Source organism: Lactuca virosa, chromosome 6, assembly GCF_052849685.1.
Source record: "Lactuca virosa cultivar CGN04683 chromosome 6, Lactuca_virosa_CGN04683_v6, whole genome shotgun sequence".
NCBI classification, from domain to species: Eukaryota; Viridiplantae; Streptophyta; class Magnoliopsida; order Asterales; family Asteraceae; genus Lactuca; species Lactuca virosa.
This window is the reverse complement of record NC_136431.1, coordinates 257,375,841-257,394,251: the sequence shown is the minus strand read 5'-3', so window position 1 is coordinate 257,394,251 and position 18,411 is coordinate 257,375,841. Positions and strand designations below refer to the sequence as shown.

General features: G+C 39.4%; 1 protein-coding gene across 1 annotated transcript; it reads right to left on the bottom strand.

Annotated features, from left to right (window-relative positions):
- Positions 1-389: 389 nt before the first annotated feature.
- LOC145122466 (uncharacterized) lies at positions 390-18,351 on the bottom strand. The gene is made up of 5 exons (XM_079058068.1): positions 17,650-18,351; positions 17,189-17,538; positions 16,547-16,814; positions 4,448-4,975; positions 390-443 (listed from the first exon to the last, which is right to left on the bottom strand). The coding sequence occupies exons 1-5, from the start codon at positions 18,349-18,351 to the stop codon at positions 390-392; spliced, it is 1,902 nt and encodes a 633-aa protein (XP_078914194.1).
- Positions 18,352-18,411: the final 60 nt, after the last annotated feature.

Genomic DNA, 18,411 nt, shown 5'->3' with positions numbered 1-18,411 from the left:
AAGATTAGCTTTGAGACTCTCTTAGCTCACTACACTCGTTTAGGGTTTCACACAGGGAGGCTAGGCAACTGGTGAGGTGCAAATGAGAACATAAGTTCTCTTAAATAGGCCCCAGACCCGGGGATTTAGGGTTTCATCTCATAGCGCCAACTCGGCGAGTCGGCTCTCTGACTCGTTGAGTTGGTCACTTAACCCCCGTGGCCAATCACGACTCTACTCGACGAGTTGAGGCACCAACTCGCCGAGTTACTCAATAAACCCTAACAATAAATATATAAATAATATACCTGGGAGTCCGGATATTACACACGTCAGGCACAACAAGTTGAATTTCGGGGAAGAAATTTCCTTCAACAGGGGGAGGATGTGACAACCCATAAAATACGTCCTCAACCACCGTCGATAGCCAACGTCAAAACACGATAATATAATCTTGCAAACACCTAAAATTTCAATTATCACCCTTATTGACATCAAACCATAGGCTCAAAAATAAGTTTGTGAAATGTCGTGTCACTTTGAAAGCAGGTTAACATACATAGATTCTACACGCTACCGCGATTCAAGAAAAATAAATTTTACAAAAATCTGACTCAATACGAGTAAGATATGATTGTCGCAATAAATAAAGTTCGACCGTACTTCAAAGTTTGCAATGACGAAAACTACAAGGAGAATGCTTGACTTTTGGAAAAAGTCGCCAACTAGGAAATCGTAGTACAACGTAAAGTAGGAATTATGGAGCAAAGAACTCCTAAAACGAAAATCATATAAGAAAGATATGATTTTTACAAAATCATAATAGTAGTAAAAACTAATTGAAAAACAAAAGTCAAAATGACCAAAAGGAAAGTTGTATAGAACGAGGAGATCTACAAGAATATATAAGAGTCGTAGAAAATGGAGTTCGTACGTGAGAGTTATGAATTTTCAAAGATTAGAAAACACCCTCGCATGCACTTGTGCGCCATACGCGGCGCGCTTTCTGACACCCCGATCCTCCAAGATACGGATAACGTGGACCTATAGGTAGAGGACACGTGTCAGCATCAGGGTGGTTCGCGCGCTTATTGTGAAACATGCAGCCCAAAACTCATATAAATAACAAGTCTCGGTTGATCCTTTCTCACACCTCAACACCTCTCTCTCTCTCTCTCTCTTAAATTTCATGCCAATGACTCCTGAGCGCCTCTCTAGTACCGGACTTGTGGTTTTTCTACCCTACATCAACGGTTTCATGAAATATAGGTGAGTCTCATGGCCCCATTTTCCAAATCTTTTCGGAGGGAATACATGTCTAAAATACAAACTTACATACGTATTACTTATTGTAGTTAGATAATTATGCTCATAACATTATGACGATATTATGACCGGCAGATACTTTGCCCAAACTCTTTAGCTAATATTATGCCTAGTTGTTATACTAAACCACAATGATAGATAATATCATACCTAGTTGTCACGTTGGCCAATTGCCAGGAAACGTTGAAACGCGTTATTATAGCCACCCTTTGGATAAGCTAAGTACCTAGTGTTAGTCTGCCTAAATACTTGGCTACGCAGAAAACACCAATTATATATACACATATAAGATAAATAATATATAATAAGTAAACCCGTATAAATAAAACGCGAATAAAAACACGCAGACCAGGGGAGGCCCCCACAACAAGAGTTTGATGAGACACGATTCATCAACACTCTTATAGATTTTCAGTTAGCTCCAGGCCTATAATCGTTAAATCTTAAGTGAGCGGGAGAGATATGTATATAGGAACTCTTACCTGTGATTGCTAGCTACATCCTGCTGGCAATTCGAAGCAGGCATAACTTTGTAAACACATAGCAACGTTCGATGAAGCGTCGTGGTTTTCAGGATCAACAGTCATAGCTCGATTATTGGAACTCATCTTAACTTTGTTAAACTAAAACTAAACTATCATATACTACTAATCCATTATGTAGTGATAGTATACTCAAACTCAAGGAAACGAGTTTCGAATACACTCTTTAAAATAAATATCCACTATTCTTGAGGAACACCGTGAGAAGTAGTGCCTAAAATATGATAAAAGAAATATTAGGAGAATATTACCAGAACACTAATCATGAATTAAAGTGACAAGTAAAAATATACATCTTCTATGCAAATCAGGACTTAGATTTAGTCATTAAACTATCTGAATCCCATTACCAAAACACTAGGAATTACACTAACATGTTGACTTAGGTTGAGAATACAACGATTGCTAACTTAAGAACTTCGACAAAATATTTTCATGCTTACCAAACCTGTGAACTCAACAACATTATGTTGACCATATCAAAATCACATCTATTCCTAGGTCAACCAACAGAAATAAAAGACTATCCAGCCGAAGAGTATGCACAACTCTCAGACTACCAAAGAAGATGGTGATTAAGGAAAAACTCAACATGAAAGTCTCTTCCATAAGCCAACATTATGAAACGTCATGTCGCTCAGTGTTTCTGCCACCAGCCCGAGGGTGTGACAGTGTGTGTGTGTGTGTGTGTCAGTATAAATTCAAGGTGATCAACGCTTCGACGCAAATTTGGAATTTTCATTATAAATTTGAGTTCGTCTACATTTCGACGTAATTTTTTTTTATGTTTTCATGCTTATTTTTTTGTCCGTGCTTATTTTTTTTTACGTTTTAACGTATTGACGATTGTATTGATAGAAGTTATGTCAAAACTATATATATATATATATATATATATATATATATATATATATATATATATATATATATATATATATATATTGTTGAATCAAATTCAATTAGGATCGATAGATTCTATGCAGACAAACAATAAAGAACGTAATTATGAACACAAGAATGGCTTTGAATATGTCGTATGATTAATGCTTTAACACCTCAGAAGAGCTCGATTAAGAACTTCGACTGTAGAGGTGTTTATGGTTACAAAACTAATACGATAATAATCACAAACGTTAACCTTTTAATGCATACATGCATGCATTATATATAGTCTAACCGTACCAGCTAATCACGGATGGACAGGCCCAATCCGGATACAAAACACAAGCCCATGACGCAACACATTTGGACCCTACAATCTCCCCCTTTGCATCAATGGAGCAGAAAGCTCACTTCGGCTGAGCTGCAGAAGACTTCTTTATTGTTTTGAACACCTTCGGAATGATAGCCAATAGATGATGACGGAACGTTATGTACCACCGAAGCATGTCCGTGAAGTTTTTCTTGTCTGCTTTTGAGTTCTGCTTGCACCGATGAATAATGTTGATGATGTGCTCCAAGCAGTCTGTTGAAAATAAATGTTTATCAACAAGAGCGAATAAAAATCTGTGTGCTTCGCCTTTTGTAAACATCACAGTAAGATGTGTTGAATCAATTTGGCCCATCTTCATCTTATTCACATCTCCTGGTTTCGGTGTTGGCTTGATGGTCGGTTTCTTGTTCATCACTTTCGCTATCTCCTGATCCATAGCTGCAACCTCATGGATGTAAGAAGCCAACATCCACTTCAAGTGCTCCAGTATCGGATCATATTCCCTCGGATTTGTGAGCAGAATGTTAAACAATAGAATCCAGTCATGAGGATTCAGATTTGGAAGATCTGCCAGGGAAATAATCGACACCGAGTTTGCAGATCCTCGTGTGATTTTAAAATTAACATTTATGAACCTCCCAGCAGACGTAGGTTTCAGTACCTTGACAGTAATTATCTTCTGTGCGCTCCATGTCAAGTACTGCGGTTGACCATACTTCAAATAAAAATCGATAAGCTCTCGATCAACCTTTGGATGAGGAAAAGAAACCTCAGCAGTCGAATCGAAACAATGAAACGTGAATGCCTTTCGTGTTATCGGCATGTCGAACTGCGAGTCCTTAGAATTGTCACAGTCAAACGAAGCAACAGGTTCCAACCAATAAACACTTGGAAACTCTATAGCTTGATTGATAAGTGCCTCTTTTGTCCATAGGGGAAACAAGGCCTTCTTGCAGTTTAAGGCTTCTTCTTCTTCCTTGTTTCTCCTTTCCCTCTCCTCTGCTTCCCTTGCAACCCTCAAGGTTTCATCCAGCTCTTTATCCCTCTTCTTTCGCTTAAGAGCCTCAGCAATAGTTTCATCAGACTCGTCATTACTATCATCATCAATTTCCTTTTGCTTGGGTTGTGAACCAGAACCTGAAGCTTCATTACCCTTCAGTTCGGTTGTAACTTTGACTTTCGGTTGAGCAGAATCGGTTTCAGTTTTAACCTTTAGTTGATGAGCACCTTCTCCCCCTTGTTTTGGAGCAATGAATCTCTCCGAAACACCCTTCATCTCGTGTAACAATGCAAGGGCAGGAAGAAGTTTTGTAGTTAGATGATTCTGTATGGTCAAAGTAAGGATAGGATCATGAGCACCAAGAATGTTGGTCAGCATATCCTTCACATCCCCTGCACAGCTTCGAAAAACAGCTCTCTCCGTCTTCAACAAAGTAATTTCTTTTTCAACTTGAGCGAGCTGAACCTTCTGAACTTCAATCGTGGATGCTTGTCGAGCAAGATCTTCCTTCAGAACACCTTCTTTTGCTAAATCAGCATGAAGAGATTCCAGCCGAGAAGACACAGAACTGAGAAGTGAAGTGTTATCTGCTTGGATGGAAGAACGAACAGCTTCAAACTTTGTTTGCTCTTCTTGAAGGGACTTGGAAAATAAATCCACGGAGGCTTGCACCTTGGCTGCACTTGTATCAGCATGCCCTTTGAGTGACTCGAGAAAGATCTGAGTAGTATGAACAATATCAGCAACATCAGCAGTGGCCTTTTGGCAAGAGGAAGTAGACTCATTAACAGCCTTACTGGATTTATCAATGGAGTCAGTGTATTGCTCAAGAGTTGTGTCCAAAAAGGCTTTAAGCACAACACCACTGTAGGACTTGTTGTCATCAAGCAATTTATCCAGTTTCTCGTGAATGCTCTGCAAGTGTTGGCATGTGACGGGAGCATCATCATCCTCATCGGTAGGAAGCCGATAGGGACTGTAGTATGTAGAATCAAACTCATCATTAGCACCACCGAGAGTGGCACCAGAATCGGTTAAAGGTGAGGGTGAAAGTGGTTTGGATGTAACTGGTGGTTCTGTTTCAGTAGTTGCCCCCGTATCAGATACGTTGACTCTTACTGTCGGTTCAGGAATAGTAGTGGAAGTGGATTGTGAAATTATGGGAGGTGGTAAGGGAGTTGTAGAAAGAGGAATAGAAGAAACTGGTGGTGGTGGTGGAAAAGAAGTTGTTGTTTGAGATGTGGTAGGTGGGGGAACAGGAGCAACCGAAACTGGAACTATCTGTTTCGGTGATGGAGGTGGTGTTGGAAGTTTATTATGAGGAGATTCGGTTGGAGTAGGAGATCGGGGAGGAGTGTTACCTCTCGGTGATGCATGATGAATTTCCTCTTCTTCATCCTCCTCATCATGTTCTGAACTGGGAGGAGTAGGACTCTTGGACCTTTTCGCCATCTTTTTAATCTTCTTCGGTTTAGAAGAATCCCCTTTCTCAGACTTTCGCTTCTTGGACTTGGCAGACTTAGACTTATCATCCTCTGTTGGCTCTTTCTTGGTAGTAGACCGTTTCCCTCGGTTACCAGGCTTGTTCACAACATCTAAGGCAGCCTGCTGTTCAGGAGATAGGACTCTTGGTTCCTTGGGAGGAAGTTTGTGATAATCAGCCATGAGTTTACTCTCGGTTGTGACACACCGGTACATTGTCTCTGGGATAGAGCCAATGTGAGGGAACTTCTTAGGATCGGAAATTATGATTTTCTTGGTGTGAAACGTAGCAATAGACGCGACTAGGGCATCCTTCATTACCGGAATTTCCAAAGAATTAATCGCCCTTCGTGTAATGAGAGTCCAGAATCGTGCACATGAGATTTCAGAATGCCTCGTTGAAGTGTTGAGGCTTTGCACCACTTGAGACCAGATAATCGTCCCATAATCGAGATTGAGACCATTGTAAAGCCCGTAGAGAAGGGTTAGGAAACCCTTACTGGTGCCATCAGATCCACCACTTCTCTCCACCAAACTCTTGATGAGAAGAGTCAGCATTCCATTCCATGGGGACGGTAAGCATGAATTCTTAACCTTCGTTACCGTGGTAAGCACGTCAGTATATCCCATTTCGTAGAGCATCGAGAAAAGTTGAGTAGTCGAGATGAAGTCTGGTGAAATTACAGATGAATCCACAGCCAGGTGCAATAGGGAACAAAATCTCCCTTTTGAAATAGAAGCCTTATGAGAATGGATTTGGAAGTAGATTCGTTGTTTGTTCTTGTCATATGAAGCAGTAGAGTAAACATGTGATAGGAGTGACATAGGAACGGCTTCCACCTGTGTTAGGGCTAGAACCAGAGGTGAATACTGCAAACACTCAACCACCTGTAGCATATATGAATCGTACAGGAAAGGATTGAGTTCAATAATCATGTTCTGATTTGGCTTGATCGAAAGCAATGTGGACGAAGCAGTTTGATCATGAGCCGATGAAGAAGTCGCCATTGTTGATCGAAGAAAGAAGATGAACAGTTTCAAATTGCCTTGTAATTTGAGAGAATTTGTTGCTGGTAAAAGACAAATAAGATTAGAAACCCTTTATATATCGTTGCTAGGAGTGAGAAAAAATCGTCATCATAATGATGAGATCACTGAAACGTCGCCTGAAAAAGCGCGATGTGACAGGTTGGTTACTCCTATGTATACGTCAGCATGCGTGGGTATAGAGACCGTTCAAATTCACGCGCCCAAAATCTTATCCTTAATTCGTCGTTTGAAATTCAGTTTCGCTCCAAGATTTAGGATAACCCCTGTTGCTCCAAAGGATAAACAAAAAGAGAACCAACAGCAACCAGAATGTTGGAAAATAAAAATTTTTGTGCAATAGAGTGACAAAAGATAAAGAAATAAAGCAAAATGTGTATTGGATGTGAGTGATGTCTATTAGAAGACAGAAAGCAGGTGATTCCGGGCAAGAATCGCTTCCTTCAAAATCAAGAGAGACTTGAAGTGCTTGTATGGTTTCCCAAGAAAATACGATCAACTGTTTATAGAGAAACATTGAAAGGCTTTCTTTTAATTTATAGGTTTAGGGTGGCTTATCTTCAACCGAACATCCATTCTTAACATAAGACCGAACGTCTGAAGAAGTACTTGTGAGACCGATGTGGTATGTTGAGCAAGTAGGTTGGATATAAGATTTAGTGACTATACAAATGATGGAAATCTCAAAAACAAAAATAAACTGGATCTTTTTGGGAAGAAAAGCCTTGGTGTTAGACAATTTCATAAAATATCACTCAAAAGTAAAAATGAGATTTCATTAGGTAACCAGTAAGATCTTGAATATAATAATTCACTGTCAATTCATTGTTGGTGTAGGATTGTGGGTTTCACTCAGCACGTGGTGTACGTATCTAAGATCACAAACATAGATTTTATGCAACCATAAACCTCAGTGGTAAAGACCGAGAGTCTCAAGGGTTACAATGGTGAACCGAAACTTGATGGAGAATATAAGGAGGGTGGCTAAAGAACCGAAAGAACCTTCTGCTATAAAGACATGACTAAGCAGAAAAACTCTTAACTCATTTGAGAAGAGTAAGGTAGCTCTTGACTTGAGTTGATTTTAAAAGCCTGATTGGGAAGAAACGATAGGTAGAGATCGAATCATTAAGGCCTTGCTCTAAGTCGTAGAGGCTTTGGTCAACATGCAGCAGCATGCTTCTAGGGACCCTTAACTAGTTCAGATAGAAATAATCATATCTGCCTCAGCTCCAAATTATGTTGTACTGGTATACTTTAGACCTAATTAAAAGAACAAGCAAACAAACACACCAAATAAAGAGAGAAGAAAAAAAAATATTTTTGAAGTTTTGAGATTTTCTGAAAAATAATAAAAACAGAAAAAGAAAATATTTTTGGATTTTTGAAGTTTTCTGAAAAATAATAAAAACAGAAAAAGAAAAATAAAGTAGCACAAAGCACTCTTTAAACAAAATGTACAACCGAAACCTTATCTTAAAAGAATGAAGCGAAATAAGCCGAGCGGTCGGTTCATTTTGGTTCCTTAAAATTCTAGAGCCGAAATAGACCGAGCGTTCGGTTCATTTCGGTTCCCGAAAATTATGGAGCCGAAATGGACCGAGCGTTCGGTTCATTTCGGTTCCTTAAAATTCCAGAGCCGAAATAGGCCGAGCGTTCGGTTCATTTCGGTTCCCGAAAATTATGGAGCCGAAATAGACCGAGCGTTCGCTCTATTTCGCTTGCCTAATTTTTAGTAAGAGATTTTAGGATTCGGTACCGACTCTGCTTCCATCATTCCCAAGCCTTGTAAAATTTTATTGAAACTCGCTTCAGGTAAGGCTTTAGTGAATATGTCAGCCAGTTGATCAAAGGACCGAACGAAATGTACTTCCACGTTCCCATCTTCTACGTGGTCCTTGATGAAATGATATCTAAGTGCAATATGCTTAGTCTTAGAGTGTTGCACTGGATTGTGACAAATCCTTATTGCACTTTCTGAGTCACAATAGAGAGGAATCTTCTTCATACTCAGCCCATAATCTCTTAGTTGACTTTGAATCCATATTACTTGAGAGGTACAAGATGCTGCAGCTATATACTCAGCTTCGGCTGTTGAAAGTGACACACAGGTTTGCTTCTTGGACTGCCAGCTAACAAGTTTACCGTCAAGAAATTGGCATCCACCTGTAGTACTCTTTCGGTCCAGACCACATCCTCCAAGATCAGCATCAGAAAAAGCTTGAATGAAGAATCCAGATCTAGCAGGATACCAGAGACCGAGAGAAGAGGTTCTCTTCAGGTAACGGAAAATATTTTTCACCGCCACCATGTGAGGTTCTCTTGGATTAGCTTGAAACCTGGCACAATAACAAACAGAAAACATAATGTCCGGTCTACTGGCTGTTAGATACATAAAGGACCCTATCATTTGTCGATATAGTGTTATGTCAACAGCAGGTTTTTCCAGAGAAGGTGTTAACTTAGTGCCAAACGCCATAGGAACCTTCACTTTTGAATCTCCCGTCATACCAAATTTTGTCAGCAAGTTCTTTGTGTATGCCTCCTGATTGATAAAGATACCTTCTGGTCCCTGTCTAATATTCAAACCAAGGAAAAAATTAATCGGACCCATTGCGCTCATTTCAAATTTAGTCTCCATCAACTTCCTGAATTCAACCGTTAGGCTAGGATTCGTGGAGCCGAAGATGATGTCATCGACATAAATTTGAACTATCATTAGATGTTCGCCTTCTTTCTTTCGGAAGAAGGTTGGGTCAACCGAACCTTGCTTAAATTTCGACATTTTCAGAAAGCGAGTTAAAGTTTCATACCATGCCCTCGGTGCTTGCTTCAAACCATATACAGCTTTCTCCAGCACATAGCAATGATCAGGGAATTTCTCGTTCACAAACCCGGGAGGTTGCTCAATATACACTATTTCTTCTAGTTCTCCATTCAAGAAAGCGCATTTTACATCCATTTGGAAAACTTCGAAGTTTTTATGAGCAGCATATGCCAGGAAGATCCTAACTGATTCCAACCTAGCTACTGGAGCGAAGGTTTCCTCATAATCTATCCCTTCCTCTTGGCAATATCCTTTAACTACCAACCGAGCCTTTTTTCTAATAACGTTCCCCTCTTTGTCCAATTTATTCCTGAAGACCCATTTCAAGCCCACCACTGAAGCATCCTTTGGTGTGGGAATTAGCCTCCAAACTCAATTTCGTTCGAACTCATGAAGCTCATCTTGCATTGCTTGAACCCAATCAGAATGATCAAGTGCAGCATTTACTGTTTTTGGTTCGACTTTAGAGATAAACGAATTAAACATACAGAATTCAACTTTAGAGAATAATGCAGTTTGTTTCGCTTTCAATTGAGAACGAGTGAGGACTTTCTCAGATGATTCACCAATTATTTATGCTTTGGGATGATCCTTGGTCCATTTCACTAGTGGAGGATAATTTGGGTCATAGGCTGGATCCAACTCTGCATTTACTTCTTCTTCAAGTTCTGATTGATCACCTTCGTCAGTTGTATTCTCTTTCTCCCCCTCGACTGGCGGAGTGTAACCTGTGTCAGGCTCAGAGTTGTCATTCTCTGTGGGAGTCGGATTCTCCCCCTCGATTGGACTGTTATTGGGTGGGTTAGGAGTTGTATGCTCCCCCTCGCCTGGACTTTTATGAGTTGGGGATGGATTAGGATTCTCCCCCTCGAAAGACATTTCGGTTGTCTTTGGTGCTTTTGAACTCTCCCCCTTGAACATTGAGCCGTTGTTTGGAGAGTCAGTTGAGAGTTGACCACCTGTCGGTTTAGGAGGTTCACTTTCCATTTCTTTGGCAGCTGCATCTATGATCTTTTTGAGATTATCAATTTTGTTATCTGCTGCTTTCGCCTCTGAGTGTGCTGCTTTCTCTGGTTCATCAAATAACCGAATGTACTCCTCAAACAAGTTGGATATTGGAACCGAGACCTGTCCTGATTCAGGAAATATTTCACCTAAGTCACTTTCAGTCCTTTGAACTTTTTTCATGTAATTATCGTCAAAAGTTACATAATATGTTTCTTCAATTCGTTTGGAGCGTTTGTTCAAAACTCTGTATGCTTTTGAAGTAAGTGAATAACCAAGAAAGATTCCCTCATCTGCTTTGACGTCAAACTTGTTTCGGTTCTCCTTTGAATTAAAAATGAAACACCTTGAACCGAACACGTGGAAAAATTTGACGTTGGGCTTTCGATTGTTTAAGATCTCATATGGAGTGATTGAGAATCTTTTGTTGAGCAAAGATCGGTTATGAGTGTAGCACGCGGCTGCAACTACATCAGCCCAAAAGTATAGTGGAAGAGAGGCGAAACTAAGCATAGTTCTGGATGCTTCACACAAGGAACGGTTTCGTCTTTCAACAATCCTATTCTGTTGTGGAGTATAAGGAGCTGAAAAGTTGTGAGATATCCCCTTATCTGCCAGAAAATCCTCAAAATCTTTATTCTTGAATTCCAGCCCATTATCGCTTCTGATATTCCTCACTGTCTTTCGCAGCTGTACTTCCACTTGCTTTATGAACGTCTTCAGCTTGGGAGTTGCATCTGATTTCTATTTAAGAAAGAAAACCCAGGTGAAGCGAGAAAAATCATCTACAATGACAAGAATGAACTTACTACCACCGAAGCTTTCGATAGCCGAAGGTCCACATAAGTCAATGTGCAGAAGTTCAAGAGCTTCAACAATCTTTATATTGATTCGTGTAGGATGGCTCTTTCTGCTTTGTTTGCCCATCTCACACGCTGCACACATATGTTCTTTGTAAAACTTGAGAAGAGGAAGGCCTCGAACGTGATCACCAAACACCAACTTATTAATGTCTTTGAAGTTCAGTTGCGATAGACGTCGATGCCACAACCAGCTTTCATCAGTATTCGCCTTTGATAGCAGACATATAGCTGGTTTTCCTCGAATTGGGTTGAGATTTAAAGGATACATCTCTCCCTTGCGTTCATACTTTAACAACACCTTTTTGGATTGCTTCTCAATTATCTCAGAACCCTCATCATCAAATGAAACCTTCAAACCTATTCCCACAACTAATTGTGACACGCTGATGAGGTTATGCTGCAATCCTTCCACATACGCTACTTTTCGAATCGAGAAATCTCCGTTGGTTATCATCCCATATCCTTTGATTGTTCCATACGAGTTATTGCCATAATTCACACATCCACCATCCTTTAGGGACCGAAACTCCCTCAACTCTTCCTTCCTTCCTGTCATGTGACGCGAGCAGCCACTATCTATATACCATTCGTCATCGAACTGCTCGTCACGTATCACCTGCAAATTCAAGCTGATTTAGGAACCCAAAGTCTCTTGGGTCCTGGTGAGTTTTTCACAGGAAAAAGGAATTGCAGTAGAAACATCAACCAAATATGTTCGTTTTACTAAAGTGGTTTGATCTTTTCTTTTGATGGTATACACCTTGATTTTAGTTTTATTTGGTTTAATCTTTGGTGTATTAAAGGATGTTTTTAGTGTTTTCTTTTCCTAGGGTTATCTGACTTTTTCTTATTATTGAACTCAGAATCAAGCTTTCCTTTGCCTTTGATATCCTTTAGTGATTTTAATTTGCTTTGTGAGTTGGAAGGACCGAAACTTGTCTTAGGACCGAAACTAGACTTTCGGTTCTGAGTCTCTTTGTTGGGACCGAAAGTTGATGTTCGGTTGTTAGCCTTGACATTTGGGCCGAGACTTGACTTTCGGTTCTGAGTTCCTTTGTTGGGACCGAAAGTAGGCTTTTGGTTGTTAGCCTTGACGTTTGGACCGAAACTAGACGTTCGGTTCTGCGCGCTTGTTTTGGAACCAAAAGTCGATGTTCGGTTCTGAGATTTGGAATAGTAGGAATTTGGACTGAAATTTTCTTTTCCTTTCAGTTTTTCGTTTCCTTTAGCAATTGATTCTTTCTTTGGAGAAACGTAGTTGGGATTTTGAGATTGCCAATGACGTTTTCGCTCATTCAGATTCTTCATGTATCTTTGATTTCTTAAGCGTTTCTGTTCAGCTAACTCCTTCTGCGATTTGTGGATATTGAAGCTAGCCTTTGGCTTCTCCTTTTGAGTTTCGGTTGTACTTGTTGGAACTATCGGTTCTTTCTTTGGTTCTTCAGGGATTTCTTTAGTTCCACTTGTGCTTGGTTTGTCGAAACTTGAGGGTTTGTTGATAGGTTCAGCAACATATCTTCCTTTAACCCTCCATGAAGTTTGCTCAGTTAAGCCTATGGTTTCATCTGCGTTGTCAATAGGGGCTGACCAGAAGTAATCGTCACACCCTTCAGCATTGTCTTTGTCGACCAAGATTTTCAACTCTGCTGTTTGTTTTGCAGTGACACCGGTAACTGCATAGACCTGATTCGGCACAGTTTGAACTTTCTGATAAACCATGGCTTTCTCTTTGAGTTTCTGTGGCTTGTCCCTTGACAGGCGAGCGAATTCAACCGAATTTTCAGATATGAGGGGTTTCTCATTCTCGGTTTCGCTTTTCATAAACTCAGAGCAATCAACTACGTCTTCCACTGAGATTTCGCTCATCTCACTTTCCTCATCAAATTCAGACGTATTTTCTAAGTTCATTTTATTTTCAGAAATTAATTTGGCGTTTGAAGAGTCAAAAGATTGAATAGTTTCAGACTTTATTTTTAACCTATCATTTTCATCTAAAATATTTTTGAGCATACATTTATGTTCCTTAGAGTCAATGAAGGTCTCTATTTTGTCCAGTCCGATTTTGTAAGACATGGATGTCTCTTCTGAGGACACTATTGATTCACACTCAACGATGATCTCATCCTCCTTAAATTCAAGGAAGCGCAAGATCATCTTGTGAATCTTCTTCCCTATCTCACAACTTAAATGCAATTGAGCAATATTAGTATATAAGCGCTTAGCAATCAAGCAAAAAACATTCCTTTGTTTTAAAAACTTTAAATTGTCTCTTTGCAAATAAATACTTTCATCCCTAGCTCTATTTAATTCCGCCTCCTTCAGCTCAATCCACATCCTTCTCTCCTCACTTTTTGAAGAAACCCTGCTGAGTTCGTCAGTTAGGTTAGAATTCGCTAAGCGAGTTTGCATGAGACTACCACTTAAGTTAGAAAATTTAAATTTTAATTCTTTTAATTCTTCTTCATAATCTATTACTGGAACTTTAAGTGATTCAAGGATGAATTGTACCTTTTTGATCAGCCGATCGCAGTCGTTGATCTTTTCACTTACGGGCTTGGTTGCAAAACATTTGTCCTCAATCAGGTTCGGTTCCTCACTTGCACTTTCGGTTGATGCACCAGCTGTGACCATCAAACATCTTCCAGCCGAACCTACATCCTTTGCCACATAAGCTCTTCCATGAGTGGGCTTTCTCACCTCTTCATCTTCAGAATCGGTTGACCAAACTTCAACGCCACCGAACTCATCTTCATCTGCATTCTCCTGCACAATCAAGGCATTCATAAAATTGTTAGTCGCCTTCTTTTTCTTGATCTCTTCCAACTTACGCATGTAGTACGCCTCATCATCTTCACCATCTCTTTTCTCGGCCATTTTCCTCAGCATGCAATCTTTGGCAAAGTGGTTCTTGCCGTGACAGTAATTGCAGTCGAACCTAGAGTCTCCTGCAAGCTTGCTCTCCTTCTTGTCTTCATCTTTTTGAGAAGAATTTTTCGCTTCATCCTTCACCTTCTCAGAACTGTAACTTCCCTGCCAGTTTCGGTTCTTATTGATAGGAAATTTTCTTCGTGCAAACTTCTTTGGATTGGTGACCATCATAGCATACTCCTCACTTGTAAGGTCACACTCAGAAATATCCGACTCTTCTTCTTCTTCTGCAATGCTTTTTCCTTTTGAGACAAGAGCCAGCGATCCCACACCAGAAACTACCTTCGCCTCTTTGGTTACTACACTTTCATGGGACTTAAGAATTCCTACAAGTTTCGCTAGTGAGTAAGATTTAAACTGTTCATGTGCGTTCACTGTTGAAACCACAGCCATCCATTCTGGTCTTAGACCATTCATGAAGGTCACCTTCTGCTCGATCAACTTTCTTTCTATTCCATGCTTGATCATCTTACTTAGGAGATGATTGAACCGATCGAAAGTTTTTATGAGTTTTTCTTGTGGTTTCTGTTCGAAAACTCCAAATTCTGACAGCAACAAGGTTTGAATGGAGTGTTCTAGATCTTCATCGGTTGAATAAAGTTCTTTCAACCTATCCCAGATTTCTTTGGCCGTCGTACATGAACCAACCAACCGAAAAGTGTCAGATTGCAAGGCGAATCTGATCATTCTCATGGCCTTCACATTACACAGCAACTTGTCTTTCTCATCCTGTGGCATCTTCTCTACATCCGCCATCAGTTTGTTATATTCCTTTTGGGACTTAACTGTTGTGTTCGTTCCTGAGTGAACAAACGGCCCAAGTGTGATAGCTTCCCAGATGAGATAGCCATTGTCTTCAGATCCAACCACATAATCTTCAAAGTGATGCGCCCATACTTCATAGTCTTGAGTGTAAAGAATGGGAATCCTGGTAGTGGATCCAATGTTGTTTGAGATGTTGATGGGATTTGTTTGCAGATCTTCGTGAGACATGGTGAGCTGCTAGAATCAGACCTGTAATCTTGAGATTAGGGTTTTATCAGAAACAGAGTTGCCGTCGATATGAAGAAGACGGCTTCTATTTATACGATAAAAGCGGAAACCCTAAAGGATTCTGAATACAGAAGGAATGTGTATTGATCACACAGTCTCCTGCTCTGATACCAATTGTTGAATCAAATTCAATTAGGATCGATAGATTCTATGCAGACAAACAATAAAGAATGTAATTATAAACACAAGAATGGCTTTGAATATGTCGTATGATTAATGCTTTAACACCTCAGAAGAGCTCGATTAAGAACTTCGACTGTAGAGGTGTTTAGGGTTACAAAACTAATACGATAATAATCACAAACTTTAACCTTTTAATGCATACATGCATGCATTATATATAGTCTAACCCTACCAGCTAATCACGGATGGACAGGCTCAATCCGGATACAAAACACAAGCCCATGACGCAACACATTTGGACCCTATATATATATATATATATATATATATATATATATATATATATATATATATACTAGTGGGGTACCCGCGCGATGCGGCGATGGCTATTGTTCCTTTCGACAAAAAGATTCTAGGCGCCGATTAGTTCTTGTTAGGTGAAAAGTTATCTCGGTGAGGTGGTGCGACTGTAATCGTATATGATAATAAATGAAAACCAGCATGTTTCCAATCTTCCTCCAATATGAGAGTTTTTTTCTTTTGTTGTTTATAAATTTTAAAAGGAATCAAAATATGTTTTCTTTTTTACCAATTCATACAACAAATGCTTATAATCATTTAATGTAAAAGACTTGTTATTTTTAATTTTTTTCACAAGAATTATGTAAAAAAGATTTCATCACATTCATAATTAAATGAATAGTTAATATTGAGGAATGATTTTATTTCATTGAATTTTTTTCAATTAGTTATATATAGAAAATAAATATTTTTAAGAACACAAATAAATTGAAAAATATCATTACCATTTTAATATATATCGATAAGGTTTATACAAAATTTGATCTTATATATCACGCAGAACTTCTTGATACACCACATTTGATGTGTAAATTCCTCTCCCCTGAAATTCTTTTGTAGGTTTCACTAAGACCTTTGTATTCTCACGGGATATCCCTCTGGAAAGCGCCACATAAAGTTGCCCATGCGAGAATACTGACTCTGGTAGATAAACACCAACGTTTGGAATTGTTTGGCCTTGAGCTTTATTGATTGTCATAGCAAAGCTAAGCCGAATTGGAAACTGTTTTCTTTTTAATTTGAATGGAAACATGTCATCATCGGATGGACAAAGAGGGATTCTTGGTAAAAAAAAACTCGTTTTCCGGCATGAAGGCCAACCGCTATTTCCGCATCGATCACGTTCATCTGAAAACCTCTGCATATCAATCTTGTGCCGTTACATAAACCATTCGAAGGATCAATATTCCTTAATAGTATTATAGGGCATCCAGTTTTGAGTCGAAGGTAATGAGGAGGTAAACCACTGATATTTATAGAGTTTAAGAATTCCATCGGATAGAAATTGTTCTTATCATCTTCTGCCTCATCAAAACTATAGTAAATCCTCTCCTCTCCACAAAACCTATCAATCAGTTGATCATTAATTTCATCAACACTTTCATTTTTTGTTGATAGTATCGCCCTGGAAATAATATACTCTGAAGAGCCTCCATTGATGTGCAAAGAAGGAAAGATTGCATTAATCAACTCGTTTTTTGATTTGTCTTAATCGGTGTAAGGAATGCACATATCATCAGGTATTCGGACAAAACTTTCATCGATGGTTTCTTCATCTCCGTTGCCAACTCGTATCAAAAAATCTGAAAACCATGGATCGGCCAGTGCTCTCATATTTATAGTTAAACGTATTTTTTTAATCAAAGACCAAAGAGGTGACATCCTCAAGCTGGCGTCTACAATCTGTGCTCTAGTACCACGTCTGATTACTAGTAACACCTGCCTAAAATCACCTTTGTAATGTCTTGCATCGTTCGATCCACCGCCTCTACTGCTTGCCTATTCGCCATTGATGCTTCATCCCATATGATTATTTTGGCCAAACGAAGTAGTTGAGCAACCCCACTTTGCTTATTGATTTTGCACATTGAGTTATTATCAAGATTTATCAGAATCTTAAACCGCGAGTGAGATGTTCTCCCCCCGGGCATATTATTAGCTGCAGCACCAGATGAAGCTGTCGCAAGTGAAATATGACCATGGGAACGAACCTCGGCAAGTAAGGCTTTGTATAAAAATGTTTTACCAGTTCCACCAGGACCATCTATAAAAAACACACCCGGACGATTCTGATTAACGTGGGTCATGATCTCATCATATGCATTTTTTTGGTCGGTATTGAGAGAATCTTTTGCACAAAGGTGTTCATCATCCACAACGATGGAGTACTCCTCTTAGACCTTGCGATAATCTCCAGATTCCAAATTAATGTTTGTATTTACCATAGGAAGATCAAACTCATTGAGATGCTTACCCATAGATTGCAAAATTATAGAGATATCCATAAGAACCATGGTTTGAACTCGCTCAACACTTTCACATTGTCGCATATAATCTTCAAAAAGTGAATTATAGTGGTCATCCCATAACTTGCGAACATCTCCGGGTTCGCAATAAATGAGTATAGTTGCAAATAACCTTCTAAGAGCACCTGGAAATTGATATAATGAGGCCTCAGTAAGACATTGAGATAGGTTATCATCGATCTCTATTAACCCTCTCTCAAGAGCAGCTTTACGAAATGTTGGATGTAACACGTTGTTCACCATGTAAAGATCTTCAAAGCATGTTGGCCCTCTAACATGTGATAGGAGAACCCGTAGGTAGTATCTCTCTCCTTCGGCAGGGTTAGCAGAAACCAATCGGCCTCTCATTGCTCCTTTTTTCCTTTGTTTCCAACAACGTTTGGTTGCATTCCATGTAAAGTATCTTGGGAATTCTTTATATAGATATTGCCTCGCAATCTCATCCATTTTATTCATGTCAAAAAATGCGGTCAACATTGAACTCTTATCTTTCTCCCTGTCCACAATATCAATCATTGAATCATTATCTGAGAATCTAACCAATTGTTGGTTCGGGAGATGAAGATGCAAAGACATGACGAAAGGGTGGATTTGAGAAAGCGCAAAGCTAAAAATCCTCCATATTGCCTCAGGGGG